General features: G+C 56.0%; 1 protein-coding gene across 1 annotated transcript; it reads right to left on the reverse strand.

Moving 5' to 3' along the window:
* Window positions 1–438: 438 nt before the first annotated feature.
* Window positions 439–16,372, reverse strand: IL23R (interleukin 23 receptor). Its single transcript, XM_057399232.1, has 15 exons — window positions 16,221–16,372; window positions 13,873–13,967; window positions 12,988–13,281; window positions 12,237–12,360; window positions 11,181–11,377; window positions 10,775–10,920; window positions 10,461–10,620; window positions 9,439–9,521; window positions 8,927–9,143; window positions 6,627–6,824; window positions 5,859–5,942; window positions 3,290–3,352; window positions 2,455–2,551; window positions 1,530–1,620; window positions 439–1,059 (listed from the first exon to the last, which is right to left on the reverse strand). Exons 2-15 carry the CDS (start codon window positions 13,928–13,930, stop codon window positions 439–441), a joined length of 2,433 nt encoding a protein of 810 aa, XP_057255215.1. The 5' UTR covers window positions 13,931–13,967; window positions 16,221–16,372.
* Between the last annotated feature and the right edge of the window lie 2,930 nt (window positions 16,373–19,302).

A 19,302-nucleotide genomic window follows, 5' to 3' on the forward strand; every position in this document is an offset into this window, starting at 1 on the left:
TCCAACCCAAACCTATTCTATGATTTAACAAGAGAATGATTTTGAATAGTAATCGAAGCATTTTGCACCCTGCAGCAATCACCCGGTTTGTATTTCCATTCCCATGGGAATGCAGGTTTTATGGGGTTTATGCTTGTGACAAAGTGAGGTAAGTTTAAGGTTGTGATGTAGTGGCCAAAACATTCCAGCAGCCACAAGACTTTCAGATTTGGAGGTTTTGGCCCATCCCTGGCAGTGCTCAAGGCCAGGTTGGACACAGGGGCTTGGAGCAAGCTGCTCTAGTGGAAGGTGTCCCTGCCCGTGGCAGGGGTTGGAGCTGGAGGAGCTTTATGCTCCCTTCCAACCCAAACCTTTCTATGACTGCTGTTTGCGGTCTCCGAGGCTGACATGTGCCATGATCATCACTTTGGGGGTTTTTAAACAGAGCTGCACCATCCCTCAAAGTAATCTTCCGATGTTCTGTGGAAAGCAGGGGTTTATATCCACCGACTGCCCATTTGTGGCTCGCAGGCAGGAGAGCAGCTCATCGGGGACCAGCATTTGCTCTTGAACCTCACCGGCCGCAGCGTGTCCCCACTGGTTGTCCAGGATGGAGCCACATCCCGCCTGCGTTGAGCTGAACGTGTGGCTTTGCCCGCTCTGGCTGTTGCTCAGGACGAGGTTGATGTGCTCCAGCAGGCAGACGTGGTGTCCCCCTCCCTCCCCGTCCCACGTGTGGGGAAAGGGGCTCGTGTAGTCTCTGAAGAAGAGGTTTGTCTCCGGTTCTGGGAGGGATGCTGGGGGCTGTGTTTGGTAAATATTGGCTGCTACGTATCCCAGCGCGTTCCCATCGGACACCTGAGGTTTGTAGTCACTGATGTGCTCGAAGGGCATGGCGGTAGCAGGCACCGTGCTCTCCTTGAGCTCCCCGTCCTTGGGGATCTCTCTGCTGGGATTCCTTCTGGTGACTATGTTCTTGTACTCCTCGTGTGCTGGCATCTCCTCTACTTCCATAACTGCGGGGTCCCTGGTGTCCACGAACGGCTCATGGAGGCTGGTCCTCAGGAAATCACTGTTTTCCTGCAGGGAAAATGATTGGGGTAGCAACAAACTGGCAGATTTTTACCAACGGGAGAGCTATCATTGGAGCATCCCAAGGAAGAAATGGGGCAATGACTTGGTGTCTGCATCCTGTCTTCCAACCTCCCTCATCCAGTCCCCTCTGTGAATGAGACTGCAGTGAGGTGGATGAGAGAAGACAGGGAGCAGCTGTGCCTGTCTCTATGCTTCTGCATGCCCTTCAAGGCAGCTTGCATCCACTGTGGTCAATATAATATATGCAATAAAAAGCACATTGAGGCAAGGTTTAAAGACCTCAGCTAAGCTGGGCTCCCATGCGCTTTGCAACTGCCTGGGTAAGAGATTCCTGATCAGTTCCTGGTCCATTAGAGCTCAGTTCTTTTCCCACCCTTGTTTCTCACAGCTCTGGAGCAAGCTTTAAACTAAGGGGAGGCAAGTGAAGCAAAGCTGGGAGCTCACGGTGCAGTTACCTGGAGCAACTTCACCATGCTGCTGTTTTCCATGTGGGGGATGTCTTCAAACAGCCATTTTGGCAGGATTGACACAACCAGGGCATGAATTCTGTGCCAAAAAAAACAAATAAACCCCAAGGTGTTAGTCCGTGCTATTAGTCACTTATTCTTCATGCGGGATGAAATGTCGCTCAGTAGGAGGGCACACAAAATGCATCCATCCTTTAAGGATGGCCTGGAAGCTCCATTTGGACTCCAGCTCTTCATCTTTCAACCTTTTACCCCCCCACCCTGATTTGATTCGTGGTGGTGCAAGCCTGGAAGCTAAATGCTCTCCTCTCCCCTCTTTCATGGTTGGTTGGGAAGGTCTGACCAGCACCACGTGCCATAGAGGTCTCCCATTCCCATGGGTCTGCATCAGGGACAGCAGTGCCTGGACACCTGGACATCCCCATTCCAGTTAAAGGGCAACCTGGGATAGATGAGCACCAGTTTGTGAGGGTGCCTAGGGAACAGCAGGTAAAAAACAGTGTTAAGATGCTCTCTGTTGAGTTTTCCAGGTGCTCCAGTCTTCAATCTCTGCCTTCAGCATCCCCTCCTTTGCCAAGACTGGGATGTGTTTTTACCCTAGGATAAAACTTACCAATGGAGATTATGGTTTTCCTCTCTTTTTCTACCCCTGCCTTCATATCTCTATAATAATATCACATGGCCCTCAGGCCGGCCTTTACAGAGGAATGACTTTTTACCCTATGTTGGTCCCTGACTCGCTACAGAGCACACAGATGTCTTTTCATACAGCAATCCAGCTAATGGGTGGACTTGCCCTCAGAAAGAGCAGGCTGCAGTGAAAAGGACTGGTTTCTGCAGGCAGCTTTCAAACACTCTGGAACAAAAGCATGAGTTGGAGATGAGGAGCAGAAACTGGAGGTCAAAGTCATACCTTTTTCTGGCTGATTTTTTAAACATCAGAATTACGACAACAACCGATAATACGACCACGCTGATGCCCAGTCCCAGGAAAAGTCCAATGTCATCATCTGAAACAGGACAGAGAGGAATCAGGTCAGCCCGTTGCCCCATTGCCATGATGTCTGGTGATGTAAAGGGCAGATCTTTGCTAAGACAGCCTCCAGCATCTCACTTGCCCCTTTGCTCCTCAGTTAAGGAAGCAAAGGCAAAACTGTGACCAGAGCATCCCTGTGCCCAGGGCAGGAGGTCACTCAACTGATACTAAGAAGTGTGGTCACTGTGTTTAACCATTTCCTACCCAGCCTGACCTTCCAGAAACGTGGAAGTGAATTCTTCAGCTTTCATTGGTTTTGCTTTGGTTTAAGTGATGCAGCAGATCATAACAGCAGAAGATGTGCGCACCAGAGCATAACCAAAGTTGGAGAAGTGGATGGGAAATGCTTAAATGAGTCTCTGGTTCAAAGTGCAAGATTGAAACAGCCTGCTGCCATTGTGCTACATTACATTAGCTTCTATTTCCTTGCTCTCTTACCTCCTACTTGTAACATACAACGTAGTGTAAGTCTCATTAGGAAGCGAAACTGAAGGCACGCACTATGTGGATGCAATCCATCCCTGAGAGCACTGCGTGTGTCTCATGTCCCCATTGAGTAAAAAGCTGCTTTGGTGGCCCTGACCTCTCCAAAGCACAAAGGAGCTTTCGCTTCCCCATCACCAGGTGCTGCAGGTGCTGCTCAGGCTACAATTTCCACTTCTGGTCAAGGAGAAAGGTCTGGCTTACCCAGCCTCAGCTCCTGTGTTCTTACCATGGGAGAGCTCGCTGTAGGTGCTGCTGTAGGTGCTCTCCAGGAGCTGGTCTTCTGCAGGGACTTAGGGAGAGAAAGAAAATGCCCATAACTTCATCTATGGGATGACAGAGAAGCTGTGCCTTACCTTGGTTTTGGTAAATCTTATTCAGAAAAACTAATAATGAGAAAAAGTAAAGCCCCCTAAAGACATTAATAACTCCAGCTCTGGCTGGACTCTACATGATCTCCTACTTCTCATGGATCCAATTAAACAAGATGCTGATGAATACATAACACCAACTATTGAACACCTTCCATGCACATCGCTCCCCTCAGCACCTGAAACAAGAATTCCATCTTCCTGAGGAACTGTACATCATTCTTCATGAGCACCTGCAGATGCTTTCCCAAAGTGCCTGAATACCATGGGATTGAATCTGCTGATAGTATCTGGTTGTGTGATGGGCTGTGCAGGGAGGGAAGATCTGCAGCTAAAGAGCAAGAAGTGTCTCTTTGCTAAAATAAGCTTTCTTCATGGCTAAATTCAGCAATTCCCTTGGGATCTGAGAACCTGGCACAGGGTGCCCAGAGAAGCTGTGGCTGCCCCATCCCTGGCAGTGTTCAAGGCCAGGTTGGACACAGGGGCTTGGAGCAAGCTGCTCTAGTGGAAGGGGTCCCTGCCCGTGGCAGGGGATGGAGCTGGAGGAGCTTTAAGGTCCCTTCCAACCCAAACCATGCTGGGATTCCATGATCTCTTCTCCTTAACAAACACCAACACAAACCCAAGGCCAAATGCAATTTTTTCCTCTCTAAGGGAAAGAAAAATCCCAGGAAAGGTGTTGCCTCTGATTCTGTGCATCTGAAGCACACGCATCTCCTAGCAGAGCTCCTGGAGTTCAGTATTTCACTCCCCTAAGCGGTGTCTCCATTACAAGCCCACTCAGCTGAAGTTGCTGCAGATGCTTCAAAACATCTTTCAGGTATATGGGATTGTGGAAGGAAAGTGAAGGAATACGTGTTGTGCAGCCTGGAATTCAGCAGTTCTGTGTCAGTGGCACACTGAACATGTATACATGAACAGTAATGCCTTCCTGGTGATTGACAGGCTCATCTGAATGGGATGAGGAGCGAGTTTCAGCCTGTGGGGTCAAGCTGGAGGACTCCACTGTGTGTGCTTTGAAGGCAAACCTGGCCACAGACACGAGCTTCACTGCTGCCCCTTATTGGTACTTTCCCACCTGAGCCCCCAAGCTTTGTTAAAGGAGTCTGTGCTAAGGATGAAGTCTCTATTTTATTAAGCATTTAACACATACCTAAGCCATTGCTAGTGATAAGGCTAGAGCATCCTGCTTCTGACACCCTGCTCTTTCCCGTTCTCTGGGCAGGCACCTAATAGGCAACACCTAATAGCCAGGGCTAACAGCCATGAGCAGCCTGGGATGAACTGGCCAGGAATATTTGCTCCTATTTGGGGTGAAAAATGGCATACGTGCCCTTCCCAAAGCCACGAGGGGTGCTGACCACAGACACGGAGCTGGTTTGGCCCAGGGAAAGCATCTGAGCAGCTTCAAAGAGCCTATTTAAATAGCACGGCAGCAGGGATGGGGAGCTGATGACCTCCGCAGGTGCTACCGGTGCCTGCAGCTACTGCTGCCTCTGTCAGGGGATGCGGGGTGCTAACAGGGCTGAACGGCCCTGAACTGCCTCACCTGGAACCTCTACCCACACCCGTGCCCGGGGCTCTATTTAAGCTCATCCCTGGGTCCCCCCTTCCCTTCCTAGGCTGTGCTGGAAGAGCTGGATCTGACTTCATGGCTTCCTTATCTCTATGGACCTGCCCAACCACCACTGAACACTGCAGCATCCATGAAGGTTTTGCCTGTGCTGTGGCATCCATGGAGCAGGTACAGTGGTGCTGGGAGGTGTTCTCCGTGCTCAGATGTTGAGCTGTGCATGGGTTATCCTGGGTGAGGACCAGCAGCAGGATGGAACAGCTCAGGGACCTGGTATGCCCAGCTCTTGAGGACGCCCAAAGCCAACCCATGCAGTGCTGGAGGTGAAGACGCTCCTCGCTTTCCTTTGTGAACTGGTCCATGCTCTTCTCTAAAAGAGTTTCCAGAATGGAAGGCCACTTTCTTCGCACCCAAGATAAGGAAGAGCAACCTGCGGCGTGGCCATTTGGTCTCTGTAAACGTTGTTTTGTGTATGTTGGTTTATCTGTAATGTTTCCCTGTCAATGTGCAAAGCAGCAACCTCATCCCTTCTATCACGGAAAGGGAGAATGGTGTATCTTGTGAAATGAGGGTGGCTCTCCTGTGTTAGGTCTGTGCACAGGAGCAAAGATCAGCTAGGGAAGGCTTTCATACAGCTGCATTGATAAAAAGATGCTATTTTCATGTCCTGCAGCCAAGAGGCTCCCACCCAGAGTCCTGCTTTCCTCTGGTCAGTGGTGGGGGGGTTATGGTTTGTTTCTAAAGCCTAATTCCACAAAGCTGGCAGACTGTGGGAGCACCAGGAATGAAGCAGCAGGCTGAGCTCTGCAGCCCCATTGCAGCAAGCAGCAGCTTCTCCACCCAGCCAGGCTTACCTCGGCTGGAGCTGGGTTTGCTGGCTCCATCGGGGTAGACTGCATATACTGACACATTGATGTGACCTCCAGCTCCTGCCTCTGCTGGAAAGAAGCAAGGTTTGCCTTTAAAATGTGGTTGTGAGCTGCTGTGGAAGCTCTAGGCTTGCCCAAGTGCTTGTTATTGCATGGTGAAAGTAGATGGAGGTGTGGGGGGATGCCCAGCTCCGGGTCTTTCGTCTCCTTGGAATAGCCATTGCGTGAGTTGTCCCCCAAAACACACGTGGGAGAGCAAAACCTTCATCATGTAACTGGCTAGGAAGGACTCCAAAGCCCAATAAACATCAGGATTAACGTGGGATGCAGGAATGGAGTGGGATGGGTCCTGAGATGCTTGTGCTGTTGGGCTCAAGCTGGGGTGGTAAGGACCTGCAGGCTTGTCCCCCTGGGCATGGTGGGGAGGAGAGGTGCTAAAGCAAGTCTTGGTGCATCTCCTGTGCTTGGAGAGGCCTCCACGGGTCTGGTGTGCCTTCCCTGCCTGCCAGCTCACTTGTCACTTCATTCTCTGTCCCTGTAACCTTCATCTGGAGGTCCAAATCCTCCTGACTGTCCTCATGTCTCCTACTGCTTCATTCCCCCTTGCTCCCTAAGGGCTCTTTATGGTCCCACTCCCCAAAACCAGTGGACAGGGGCTCAACTGCAAATGAAGCTCTGCCTTTAACGTAGTTTGGCTTTATAATAACACCGTGATGAACTGCACCAAGCAGCAACAAGACTCTTGGAACATACCTTGGATGTCTGTGTATGTTGCCTGGTACGGGACTTTCTTCCAGAAGTACTGCTCCTTTGGGCTGTATGGGGTGGTGGAAACCCATTCCACGATGAACCACAGAGGGGGCCTCCTGCTGGGGCTGGGGGGCTGCCAGGCCACCAGGACCTTGCTCTGGTTCTCAGGCTTGACCTCCACAGCCACTGGTGCTGGGAACTCTGTGGAGAGAGATGGAAAGGGGTCTGTATGCCAACCTCATCTTGGAAGAGCAAGGGAATGGAAGGGTCAGCTAAGCACAAGCAAAATGAGTCTTTCAGGGTAATGTTTAAGGACTGAAGAGGGAGCCTCTAACACTTTGTGGTTGTTCTGCCCACCACAGCCTCCAACCATCACCTCGCCCACAAGTCCTTCTCTGTTCACAAATGGGTCCAGCGGGTGCCTTCCCAAGCCGGTTCCCTCACCGTTTGTGTTGGGCAGTTCTCCTCCACAGTGCTCCATGAACCTCCCAACCTGTCTCCTCTCTGCTGTATTGCATTTCCAACAGACGTCTGCTAAGTTAAGTCCCCCACAAGAATAAGAACTAGAGACTGTGCTTATAGGCTGTTTCATCTGCCTCTTCACCCAGATTGGGTGGTCTAGAACAGACTCCCACCATGATATCTGCTCTGTTGTCCTTCCCCCCTGGTTTGTACCCATAAACACCCAATCCTGTTGACACCAGCATTAAGCTCTAGACAGTCCCTTACCCCACTGCCTCTTCTTTTGTCTGTCCCTTCTGAAGAGTTTAGAGCCATCCACTGCAGCACTCCAGTTGTGCCGGGCATCCCACCATGTTTCCATGCTGGCCACTATGTCATCACTGTTCTCCTTCTGCACAATGGCTTCCAGCTCCTCCTTTTCTTGTTTGTTACCCATGCTGTGTCCATCAGTGCAGATCATGGAATGGTTTGGGTTGGAAAGGACCTTAAAGCTCACCCAGCTCCAACCCCTGCCATGGGCAGGGATACCTTCCACTAGAGCAGCTTGCTCAAGGCCTGTCCAACCTGGCCTTCAGTGGGGCTGTTGGTCCCACCACGCTTTTGGAGGGAGAAGCCCTAATTCCTACATGACTGTTCTTAGACCCTTTCGTGTTTTCTAACACATCAGGAGCCCTTGCATCTTTGCTGGCATATGCATCTCCACCCTCTGCCTTCACTGAGATGGCAGACTGAAGGACCTGATGGCCACAGTCCCTCCAACATTAGTGTGCTGCCCCAGGCTTACCTCTAGTGAGGCTGGTTTTATCCCTTTCCCCCTTCAAATCTAGCTTAAAGCTCTTTAAACAAGCCCTGCTAGCTCTTGTTTACTATGTCTATATGTGCTCACATATAGGTATCACAAAAACACACCTTCAGCTTTGTCATGCCTCTTCTGAAATGCTTTACTTGTCATTTCTTGCAAGAAGGGCTATGATTCTGATAAGTAGGAGAGATTAGAGTGGTTTTTCCACCTTCTTTCTCTCTGGTCTCTTTTTAGTAACAGATTTGTCCTCAGTTTGAATGGGGCTTTCCCCCCTGTTGCTCATTAAGAGTCAGCTTTCACAAATGAGAAAGTGATGGTTGTGGGGAAAACCACAGCCTGTGGTGCAGGGAAGCGGCCTGGGAGGGTTGGTTTTGTCCCCTCCCTTTGTGCTTGCAAGGACCCAGCTCACAGCAGGGGCTGTGTCCCTGGCACCGAGCTGTTTTGCACCGAGCCCATGGCACAGCCCATCCCTGCCAGGCAACACAGGCAGGATTAACTCATGTTTAAGCTTGTTGCTGCAGCCTTCAGAGGCCAAGGGCTGAGGTACGTGACTGTGGAGCATCTCCATCTCCGGGGAATGCCGGCCTTGCCTGAAGGATGCTGTGTTCCCTCAGCAGAGCAGGCAGAGCTCTGCTGGCCCTTTTCCCCTTGCTTTCATAGAACCCCAGCCTGGTTTGTGTTGGAAGGGACCTTAAAGCTCCTCCAGCTCCAACCCCTGCCACGGGCAGGGACCCCTTCCACTGGAGCAGCTTGCTCCAAGCCCCTGTGTCCAACCTGGCCTTGAACACTGCCAGGGATGGGGCAGCCACAGCTTCCCTGGGCACCCTGTGCCAGCGCCTCAGCACCCTCACAGGGAAGAGCTTCTGCCTAAGAGCTCATCTCAGTCTCCCCTCGGGCAGGTTAAAGCCATTCCCCTTGGCCTGGCCCTGCAGCCCCTGCTGAAGAGGGCAGCTCCCAAGCCGTGATGCACAAGCTGCCCTCCCCTGCCGACAAAAGCCCATCTCAGTTAAAGCTGCATTCGGCGTGCGTTGGATCCTACCTTCGAGGCTGTTGCTGCCCTGGGTGAGGGTGATGTTGGCGGGGCTGGAAGCCCCCTTGGAGTTGTGAGCGGTGACACGGAGGGTGCGGGCCCCCGGGGGCACCAGGACACTGCACCCGGCGCTGGAGGTGTTGCAGAGCAGCACCCTTCCCACGGGGATCTCGGCGGTCACGGAGTAGCCCAGGATCCTCCCGCGGGCATCCTGGGGTGCCAGGGGCTGTGGAAGGTGAGACAGACCCTCCATGGGGATGGGTGCGTGGTCCAGCACTGAGACACCCCCGTGCAGGACAGACACACACCCCCCCCCCCCTTGGCTGTGCAACACGGATGGGTTTTGCAAGGAGGGAGAGGTTTTGCCCCAAAGGCCACTTTGGGGTCTCTTGTTCTCATCTCTTTGGTCACAGGGCTCTTTAGGAAGGGCATTGCCTTCCGATGCCTCTTGGCGCTGTTCTCCCAAGGGGAGGAGCGAAGCACACGGAAACTGCGCTGCAGCTGCCGAGCCCAGAGCTTACCTTGATCAAGACCGTCACCTCGCGGCTGCCGTTCGGGAACGCCGGGCCCAGGCGCCGCCAGACATCGGGAGCTGCCGCGGGGGCTGCAGGAGGGAGCGTGGGATGAGCAACCCCGAGTGGAATCGGCTGGGGCTTCCCACCCGTCCCTGCCATGGGGCTCCCATCCACGCACAGCCTTTGCAGAAAGCCCCACTTGGCTGATGCCTCCATGCAGGGCTGGTTCCCATGGGGCTGGTGATGGTGATGGAGCCCAGCAGCAGCAGGGATGCAGGTTGGGAGCCCAGCAGCAGCAGGGATGCAGGTTGGGAGCCCAGCAGCAATGTCGTTGTGCACAGCTCTGCCACCGTGGGGAGGAAGTGACCCAGACTACAAACAGCAGTGAGCGATGCTTTTTTAGGGCAAGCTTGTCTCCAGCTTCCTCGCTGTAACCAGGACGTGAGGGCATCGCTCGCTGGGTGTCTCCGTTGCTGCAGTCTGAGGTATCTGAGTGTCTAAGCTCATCCTGGTGTTAGTAACCAGGATGCAATGGTGGAGGTTGACCCAAGACAACGGGTGTTTGGGGCTGGTGGGACACCTTGGATGATGTGGGTTTTCCAGCTAGGGCAAGAGGTGCTCCCTGCTGCTGGGGAGCAAAAAAGCTGCCAAAGATGGATAAGCAGATCCCATCCCTCTTTCTGTATGGAAAACCCTGTGCTTGCAAAGCCAGTCTGGTTTCGCTTCTGTTCCTCCCATACTGCAGCAGCCTCAGGAATCTGCCTAAATCACCACGACCTGCAGCACGCCACAGGGCCAGGAGTGCTTGGAGGGCATGAGATGAGCTGCCAGCTTGTGCCAGTGCTCATCCCTCAGCGGCAGTGTGGGGATGGTGATGTGGCGGCAGTCCTGGACCACAGCATCATGCCTGATACCTGCCAGCAGTGTCTTCAGGGATGTGCCAGCTCCCATTCCGTGGCCAGGCTCCCACAGAGCATCCCGAGGAGCTGCTGGCTGCTTGGGTAACGCAGCGCTGAGGCTGAGCTTACCTGCCTCGGGGGTGGTGTAGAGGAAGGGGGAGCTCCAGGCGCTCCAGGGGCTGTCGGCAGCGCTGAGCCGGCACCGGACCTGGAACACGTACTGGGTGTCACTGTGCAGGCTGTGCTGTGAGCGGGAGCCGTGCTGGGCCGTACTGTCCCACACCTCCACCTGCAAGGGAAGCAGGGTGCCCGTGGCTGGCGGTGCTGAAGCGAAGGGGTGGGTTTTGAATGACCCCAGGTGCTCCCATGGCCTGTGGGTGCCCAGGGGTCTCCAGCAGCCCCGGCAGCTGTGCCCATGGCAGGCTGGGGCTGCAGGCTCTCACTTGCCACGCCGCGCTGCCCGTGGCTTTGTGCCGCTCCTCACAGCGCACGCTCCCCAGCAGCGTCTGCCTCTTCCAGTGGATGGTGGTGATGGGAGCTGAGGTCTCTGTTGTCTCTGCACCGGTGACCAGGGGCAGAGCGGGGATCACTGCGGGGAGAGAAGAGAAAGCATGGGTTTGGGGGCTGGCATACATAGCAGGCTGTCCTCCCTCACGTGAGCTGCAGTGCTCATGCAGGTCATGCAACCATGGAATGGTTTGTGTTGGAAGGGAGCTTAGAGCTCATCCAGTTCCAACCTTCCCTTGGTGTCCCTAAAGTGATGTCTCGGGGCAGTGCCTGTGGTCACGCAGAGCCCCAGCACACAGAGCAGCTCAGGATGGAGGGACAGACGGATGGGGATGGACATACCGAGCTGCTGCAGGTTGAGGTGCTGAGGGGCTGAGCGGGCAGCACCCAGCACGTTGCTGGCCTGCACCCATGCTGAGTAGTGGTTCCCACCATGCAGGGTGCTCACTGGTACCAGTGAGCCCGCAGGGAAGACCTTCTCCTCCTCTTCATCATCATCATCATCCTCCTTAGCATCCTCTGTCACTGCTGTCCGCACTCTGGGAAGAAGACAACATGGTCAGAACCCCTCAGGCATCATGCACCCGTTGGAAAAGCAGCTGCAGCTCTCTGTAGGTTGCAGCTTGTGACTGGGGCACAGTCATCTCCAAAGCCAGTGTCTGTCATTCCTAAAGCGAACTAGAAAGTGGTGCCCTCAGTTCTTGTCCTGCCTGTGGAGCACCTGTGTTGGAAGCATCACTGTTGGCAGAGAACATTCTCAGCCCTCTCTGCCCAGCTCCGTCTGAGCCCAAGCAGGCTTAGGCAGGTGGTTAATCACCTCCCTTCACAAAGCCTCCGTATGATGGGATTTAGTGCATTTGCTTTAACAACTGAGTCAGGCTGGCTTTGAAAGGCTGCCAGTCTTGTGTCACCTGGGCTTCGGTGGCAGGGAGCATCCCCGGCTGGGTAGGAAGGGCTGCGGCACGGAGCGCGGCTGCTTCGGGTTCAGTCTTTGCACCCGGCTGGAGTTTCAGTTTCGGGGTTTGGGCGGTGCAAGGTGCACGCACGGCTGCACCCTCAGCACTCCCTGCAGCTCAGAAAGAGCCAGACCAGCTCAGGTGCATTGCTGTGCTGTGCTCTGACACGATGCAGCGCTCACGGCACTGAGCGCAGAGTCCACCCCACCGGTTCAAAGCCACGGTTTAACGTGTGGTTTGCAAGCAGGGGACCGGGAGCTTTGGGAAGTGTAAGTAGGGCACGGGTGCCAGCAGCAGAGCAGCCCTGGTGTCACCCACGTCTGTGGGCGACCGCAGCGCCATGTGCCGGCTCTGCCGGTTACCGCGCTCCCTCCTCGCCCTGTCTCCATCCCATGGGCTTCCTCTCGGCTCCATCCCGGTGCTTCCATCCCGAGGGAATTACCTGCGCAGGTGGAGGGTGTACTGGGTGGGCAGGTGGGTTGTCTGCCCTGTATCCCATGTGCATGCCATGTGTCCCGAGCGCTCCTGGATGGCGCAGGTCAGGTTGCTGGGGGGGTCCGGAGGGTCTGTGGAGGCAAAGTCAGGTAAAGAGTGTGGAAAGCCCCGACCAGTGCTGCAGCTTCCTCGGTGCTGGCGGCTTCACAAAGGCCTGCAGAGCTGTGACCAGCTCTGGGGCAGCAGCACAAGAGGGACGTGGAGCTGCTGGAGCGAGTGCAGAGGAGGCCATGGAGATGCTGCGAGGGCTGGAGCAGCTCTGCTCTGGAGCCAGGCTGAGAGAGCTGGGCTGGGGCAGCCTGGAGAAGAGAAGGCTCCTGAAGGGGAGACCTGAGAGCAGCTCCAGTGCCTGAAGGGGCTGCAGGAAACCTGGAGAGGGGCTTGGGACAAGGGATGTAGGGACAGGCCAAGGGGAATGGCTTTAACCTGCCAGAGGGGAGACTGAGATGAGCTCTTAGGCAGAAGCTCTTCCCTGTGAGGGTGCTGAGGTGCTGGCACAGGGTGCCCAGAGAAGCTGTGGCTGCCCCATCCCTGGCAGTGCTCAAGGCCAGGTTGGACACAGGGGCTTGGAGCAAGCTGCTCTGGTGGAAGGGGTCCCTGCCCGTGGCAGGGGCTGGAAATGGAGGAGCTTTAAGGTCCCTTCCAAGCCAAACCAAAGCCCTTGCTTCCATGGATCCCTGCAGCCAGGGGGTACTCACAGCCGGCCAGGACGGTGGTGCCGCACACGAGCTGGTACATGTTGGTGTTGGGGCAGCGGGCGAAGCAGGTCACGCTCCCAAAGGGCATCCGGAACTCCCGCAGCCGGAGCTGGACGCTGCTGCTGTTGAGGGGGGCTGGGGTCCCCTCAGCGTGGCTGTAGTTGAAGAAGATGCGGAACTTGGCCCAGGGGCAGCCGAGGGTGGAGATGCAGTTGATGGAGATGTTGGTGCCCATCCGCACCACCGGAGCGGGCTCGATCCAGACGTGTCCCGAGCACCTGATGTTGGCAACCCCTGCACCAGCATCCGCTGAGTCAGGGCAGCTCCGGGTGGGAGCAGGGGATGCTCATGGGCTGCTCTGCTGGGATGCAGGCAGCAGCCCGCCAGGACCCACAGTGGGGGCCGTCCCTTTGCTCCCCTCTGGGATGGGGATAAACCCCTTTGCCTTCAGCACAACCCAGCACCCCCTGACTCCTCCCCTCTGCTCACAACCCCTCCTTTCACCAGCGCTGGTTCTGCTCTAACGTTCAAGGGAAATAACCTGTTGTCTCGAGATCTCTGATCCCCTGAGATTAGGGCAGCAGCCCCTGCGCCGCTCCTCGCTATCAGATGAGAGCTCTGCACTGTATCCGGCTCCTTTTGCCTTCCTGGAACCAGTGTGCTCTGGCTCTATCTGTGCAAAGGCAGGACCACGTTGCAGCTGGATGTGACCCCACTCCAAGGATGTGAGTGGGAAGAAAAGGGTGCAATGGGAGCTCCCTGCAGCGCTAACGAAGCATTCCCCCTAAACCCGTGGCTGTAGCCGCATCCTTTTCCTTCTCCCGCTCCAGTTCCCTGTAGGTCCACGGTGTTTGATCAGTGGTCGGTGGCGGTGATGCCCCTTACCTGCACACAGGCAGCAGAGCAGGATGTGCAGTGCCAAAGCCTTGCTGGACCCCGCCATGGCCTGGGCTGTGCTCACTGCCCGCACGTGGCATAGTCTGGAGGGAGGAAAGGTGGGAGCTGTCACACCGGGAACACCGCTGCCCCGTGCAGCCGCGTCCGCCCTCAGCCTGGGATGCGCAGGGACCATCCCGGAGGCGGCAATGGGGATGCGTGGCAAGGATTTCCCTGGGGCTCTGGGGTCAGGCAAGGCTGTGCTCACAGGAGGAGGGGGGGGGAATGAGCCCGTGGGCCCTCGGGGATTGAGAACCCCAGTGTCTGCCCCCGGGAGCAGCCCCGAGGCCACTTTCCCCATCTCCAGTGGTATTCCTCTTGGTTCTCCTATCTGTGGAATTTCCCCAGTCCTTCACTCCTGCTCACACAGAAGCACATTCCTGCAGCCTTTGGTAACCCAGGGCACGGAGAAAGATGAAGGGAAGTATCCTAGAACCAACCAGGCGGGAAAAGCCCTTCAAGCTCACCCAGTCCAACCGTTCCCCAGCCCTGCCACGGCCACCACTGCCCCATGGCACTGAGGCCTCCCCTCCATGCTGTGTGAACACTCGCAGGGACGGTGCCTGCAGCCCTGCCCTGGGCAGCCTGTTCCAATGCCTGAGCACCCTCTGGGGCAGGAATTGTTCCTCAGCTCCATCTAAACCTGCCCTGGGGCAGCTTGAGGCCGGTTCCTCTTGTCCCATCCCTTGTTCCTTGGGAGCAGAGCCCAGCCCCTCCTGGCTCCATCCTCCTCTCAGGCACTTGTAGGGAGCCATCAGGTCCCCCCTGAGCCTTCTCTTCTCCACACTGAACCCCCCAGGTCCCTCAGCCCTTCCCCATCACACTTACACAGGTGTCTGATGGTGGAGTAGAGCTACGGGAGCCAGGCTCCTGCCAGTGGAGCCCAGGGACAGGACAGGAGGCAATGGGCTCACCCTGAAGATGTGGAATTCCCCATTTCCACAGTTAAACACAAGAAAAGGCACTTTAAGGGTGGCCACACAAGGGGCTGGCCGCCCTGAGGGCTTTCCCTGCAGTCTGCACCCCTGGAGATGCTCAGACCTCACCAGACATGGTTTTGTGGAACAGAAGCTTTCCCCATCCTCACATCGTCCTTCCCACCCCTTTGCTGTGGCAGCTCCTGCCCCAGACAAGCCGTTTCCAGACCCCCAGGCAAGGAATTCCCCTCTTTCCCAAGAAGCCACACTTCCATCCCACATCCCGCCTGAATTTTAACCTGCTCCCTTCGCCTCCCTCCCCAGCCTCTTTGGATTCACCCAACAAGGCGAAACCCCCTCAAAGGGGAAGCCCAGCCCCATGGGGCTCAATGGCTTTGGAGCAGCACAAGGACACAGCTCCTGGAGCTGAAATCAGAGCCAAGCCTTCCATAGGGCTCCCATAGTTTTCTTTTTAAGCCAGCAATAACTAAAATCATAGAAGCAGATTGGGTTGGGTTGGAAAGGCCCCGAAGATGCTCCAGCTCCAGCCCTCCGGGTCGGATGGCAGGGATGCCTCAAACTAGAGACAGAGACTAGAAATGACTGGAGCCATAGACTAGAACTAGAGACACACACCAGCAATAGCCCCCGGCACAATCTGATGTTACAGACGAGTTTCCCCTTGAGGAAGACACTGACCCAGAGTCACACCAGCTGCAACGCCTTCAAAATGCTCTTGTTCAACCCAAACCGGGCTCCGAACGCCAGCGAGGGCTGCTGTGTTTCCCTGCTCCGTGAGCTGACCCCATTTGGTTTAAGGGCTGTTGAAGTATTCATGAATGAGTCAAATTTCAAGCGCTTTCCTATTACCTGACCCACTAAAAGAGCTTGAAGGGCCTCCCAGTCGCCTGCAAACGTGCAAGTTAAAACAAATGGGGGGGGGAAGCATCAACCCCAACCTTGTGCTGTATGAAAAGAGTTGAAAATGCAGCAAATCTGCCCCACTGCCAGCCCTGGGACGGGATTGCAGCGCTGCCTCCCCTGGGATTGCTCACATGTGGTTGTATTCCAGTTTATAGGCATGTGCAAGCTCCGAAGCCAGGTGGAACGGGACCGTTCCCCTTGTTGGAGAGGTGACAGTCTGCTCTCGTCCCTGTTAAAGGCTCCTTGTACATCAGTGCTGAAGAAATGCAAACTGCAGGAGGAAAGAGCTGTCCCGCTTGTGCAACCCGCACCATGCGAAGCCTTCGCTGGCAGCGGGTCTCGGACCCAAGTAAGACACTGAAGCAGCAGCTGACACACACAAAGAGGGGTTTTGGGTTCGGGATCCAGGTGGGAGCAGGCTGGAAGCTGGGAAGAGCAGGGAGGGGGGGTTCTTACCTTGCCAGCGCTCAGGACGTGCTGCCGGGCCCCTGTGCCTGGGGCTGGGGCTGCCGAGCGCTGTGAGAAGCATGAGCAAGTGCGAGCCTGACCTAGATAGAGAAGCTGAGAGTTTCCAGTGTGAGTCAGTCCATGGGGAAACCCAGCATCCCCTAAAGAGGAGCCCCGGGGGGAAGGGCTTCCTTTGCTCCTTCAGTGTTCAGAGAATCTGGAGCCACCCCGGCAAAGTGAAGCCCATCCCAAGTGGATTTAGGATGGAGTCAAGGAGCACAAGGTGGCAGGAGCTCAGTGAAGGAGCCCCACCAGTAAAAGAACGTGGTTTTGCTAATACCAGGAGCACACAATGAAAACCTCCTTAAGGGCTGAGGTTGTTGTCACCCCCTCTGCTCGTGCTGGTCCTAAGGGGATGCTGATGGACCACAGAGCCCCTGCTCCCAAACCAGCCCCACTGCAGAGCCCGGGGCTTCCTCTTTCATGTCGGTTGAAGAGTTAACCTCAGTAACAGTGTTAACCTCATTAGAGTGCTGCAACCACAGGAAATACCACACTGCTCACCCGCCTCTGCCCTCAGAGGAGGAAACACTGGGGACCTGAATTCCCCCCTCTCTCTGCCACAGACCTGAGCTGCTCCGGGTCTGGAATGGTCCGTGGGGGTTTCATGGTGTGGAAGCAAAGGGTGGGTGAAAGCAAGAGCATCCATCTGCTACCACCACGGCATTGGAGCCTCACCGTACGCTGGAACCATAATGTGGAGTTAGGGTAACCTATATAACCCTGCTGTGCATGGAGCTGTACGCACCCCGAGCAAGATGGGGAGGGGGGATTCTTTGCGTTATGGAAGTGTTTAATGCCTGTTGTAAGGAAAGGATTTGTATGGATCTCTCAAAACCAGTTTTGGGAGGCAGAGGGGTTGGCCTTTGCTGTGGCTCGGGGGTGCTGGCATGGAGGGCACTGAGCCAAGGAGGACCCCAGGGGAATCCCAGCCCGTCTGCAGAGCTGCTGGGGCTGGGGAGGACACCCTGTGGGGCACACATCTGGGGACAGGGCTGCACATCCGGGCCTGGAACAAGCACGTGTGAACCAGGTTATAACATCTGGATCCGGGGCGGCACTGCGGGGCTGCACATCTGGAGATGGGACAGCGCCAAGGGTGAGCACATCTGGCTCAGATAGCGCACTAGGAGCCAGGCAATGTGGGTGCTGGCATCTGGAGCCAGGGTGGCACATCTGGAGCTGGCAGGGCCCATTTAGTGCCGGCACAGCACATCTGGGTGTGCTGCCGTGTGTCTCCAGCCACGGAGCATTGCAGCTGCTCCCCAGCACCCATCCAGCCTCAGCCCTTTCCCAGAAGGGGTGTCGCAACCCCCCCATGCTGCTGGTTCCCCTATGTCCCAGCCCATCACCGGTCTGTCTGGTGCCGGTTAAACTCATGTCTCCTCATGGTTTCCTGAGCAGCCACTGGGAGCTGCGGCTCCGAGCCCCGATGCAGCCAGGCCTTGGGCAGGAGGGGAGCAGCAGGAATGCTCCTGCAGGGCCCTTTCCCATGGCTTTCTCTTTCCCACCCTCAGAAATTCCAGCTTTCCAAAGCCCACCGTGCACGTGGCTCCCCTTGGGGCTCTTGGTGATTTGCTCAGATCCCCTTCATACCTGGAGCCAGGCTGAGAGAGCTGGGCTGGGGCAGCCTGGAGAAGAGAAGGCTCCTGAAGGGGAGACCTGAGAGCAGCTCCAGTGCCTGAAGGGGCTGCAGGAAAGCTGGAAAGGGGCTTGGGACAAGGGATGTAGGGACAGGCCAAGGGGAATGGCTTTAACCTGCCCGAGGGGAGACTGAGATGAGCTCTTAGGCAGAAGCTCTTCCCTGTGAGGGTGCTGAGGCGCTGGCACAGTGATTCCATGGCTCTGCATCCAAAGATGGGAATACCTCACCAGCATTTCGCTGCCACAGAGCGTCCCTCCAGAGGCTGGCACGGCACAACATGGCACAGCACAGCAGGGCAGGCTTCTCCCAGCACGCCCCAGGATGGTGCCTTCACTCCTCGATGCCTGTTTCCATCGGGATCATCAGGATGTTCCCAGCCTGTTTCCAGCTTTCCATGCGCTGGGGTGCACCCACAGGCAGGGCGATGTGGGGCCTCTGCTCTGAGCGGCTGCACAGCCTCTGCAGCCGATTGCATCTCAGACACTTCCTCACTGCCGGCACAGACCTGCCTGCTCCTGGCCCCGCACCAGCACCGGATCCAAATCCTGCCATGGCCTCTAGACCTTCCCTCTGCCTCACCCCGGGCTATGGAACCCCTTTTATCCCTCCTCACCCGGGGGTGTGCACAGCACCCCGGGCTCACAGCCAGTTTGGCACCGGGGAAGCCCTCTGCCTGCGCCGGTGGCCAAATGGGATTAAGTGGGATTAATGGAACGTTTGTGATCCGTGGTGGGCTCGTCGCTGGCTGGGAACGCTGCAATCACTGCACTGAGTCACAGGCTTGGTTTAGCAGGAAGGAAAGGTCAAGCCAGGGCGGGATTTGCTGCCAAAGTGAACACTTGTGTCATACCCAGAGTTGTGCTTGGCACTGGGGACACTGGACATGGGTACGGCCATCACGAGCACCGAACACCCTTCTCCCCACGTCTGCATCTCTACAGCTGCATCTTCTGCTGCCAACAGAGCCCATCCATTCAAAGGGCCCAAATGTTTGACCCTAAACCCACCATCGTGACGTCTGTGCTGTGGATGCTGCTGGGGGATGAGGGTGCTGCACCCATAGGGGTTTCCTGAACCCTGATGGGGTTCCCCATGTGCCAGCAGCTCTGTCAATCACTGTGGGGTCAATGGGGATGGATGTGCTGGCGGGAGGGCAGGCTTGGGAATGGGGGCCGCTTGCGTCAATCCCTTGGCGCTGGGGCCAGGGCAGGATTAGGTTCCTCTGTGCTGCTGGAGGAGTAAATATTTCCAGGTCCAAGCCCGCGCTGCAGCTTGATAAGGATGGACAGGACCTAGGGCAGGAATGAGGAAGGTGGTGCCAAGGAGAGAGCCTTTGAGTGTGGTTCTTGGCCGGGCTCAAAGGGCATCCTCAGTATGGGAAAGGTG

Source organism: Pezoporus wallicus, unplaced genomic scaffold (genome assembly GCF_028554395.1).
Source record: "Pezoporus wallicus isolate ANWC-B61680 ecotype Strahan unplaced genomic scaffold, APGP_CSIRO_Pwel_v1 contig_11395, whole genome shotgun sequence".
NCBI classification, from domain to species: Eukaryota; Metazoa; Chordata; class Aves; order Psittaciformes; family Psittacidae; genus Pezoporus; species Pezoporus wallicus.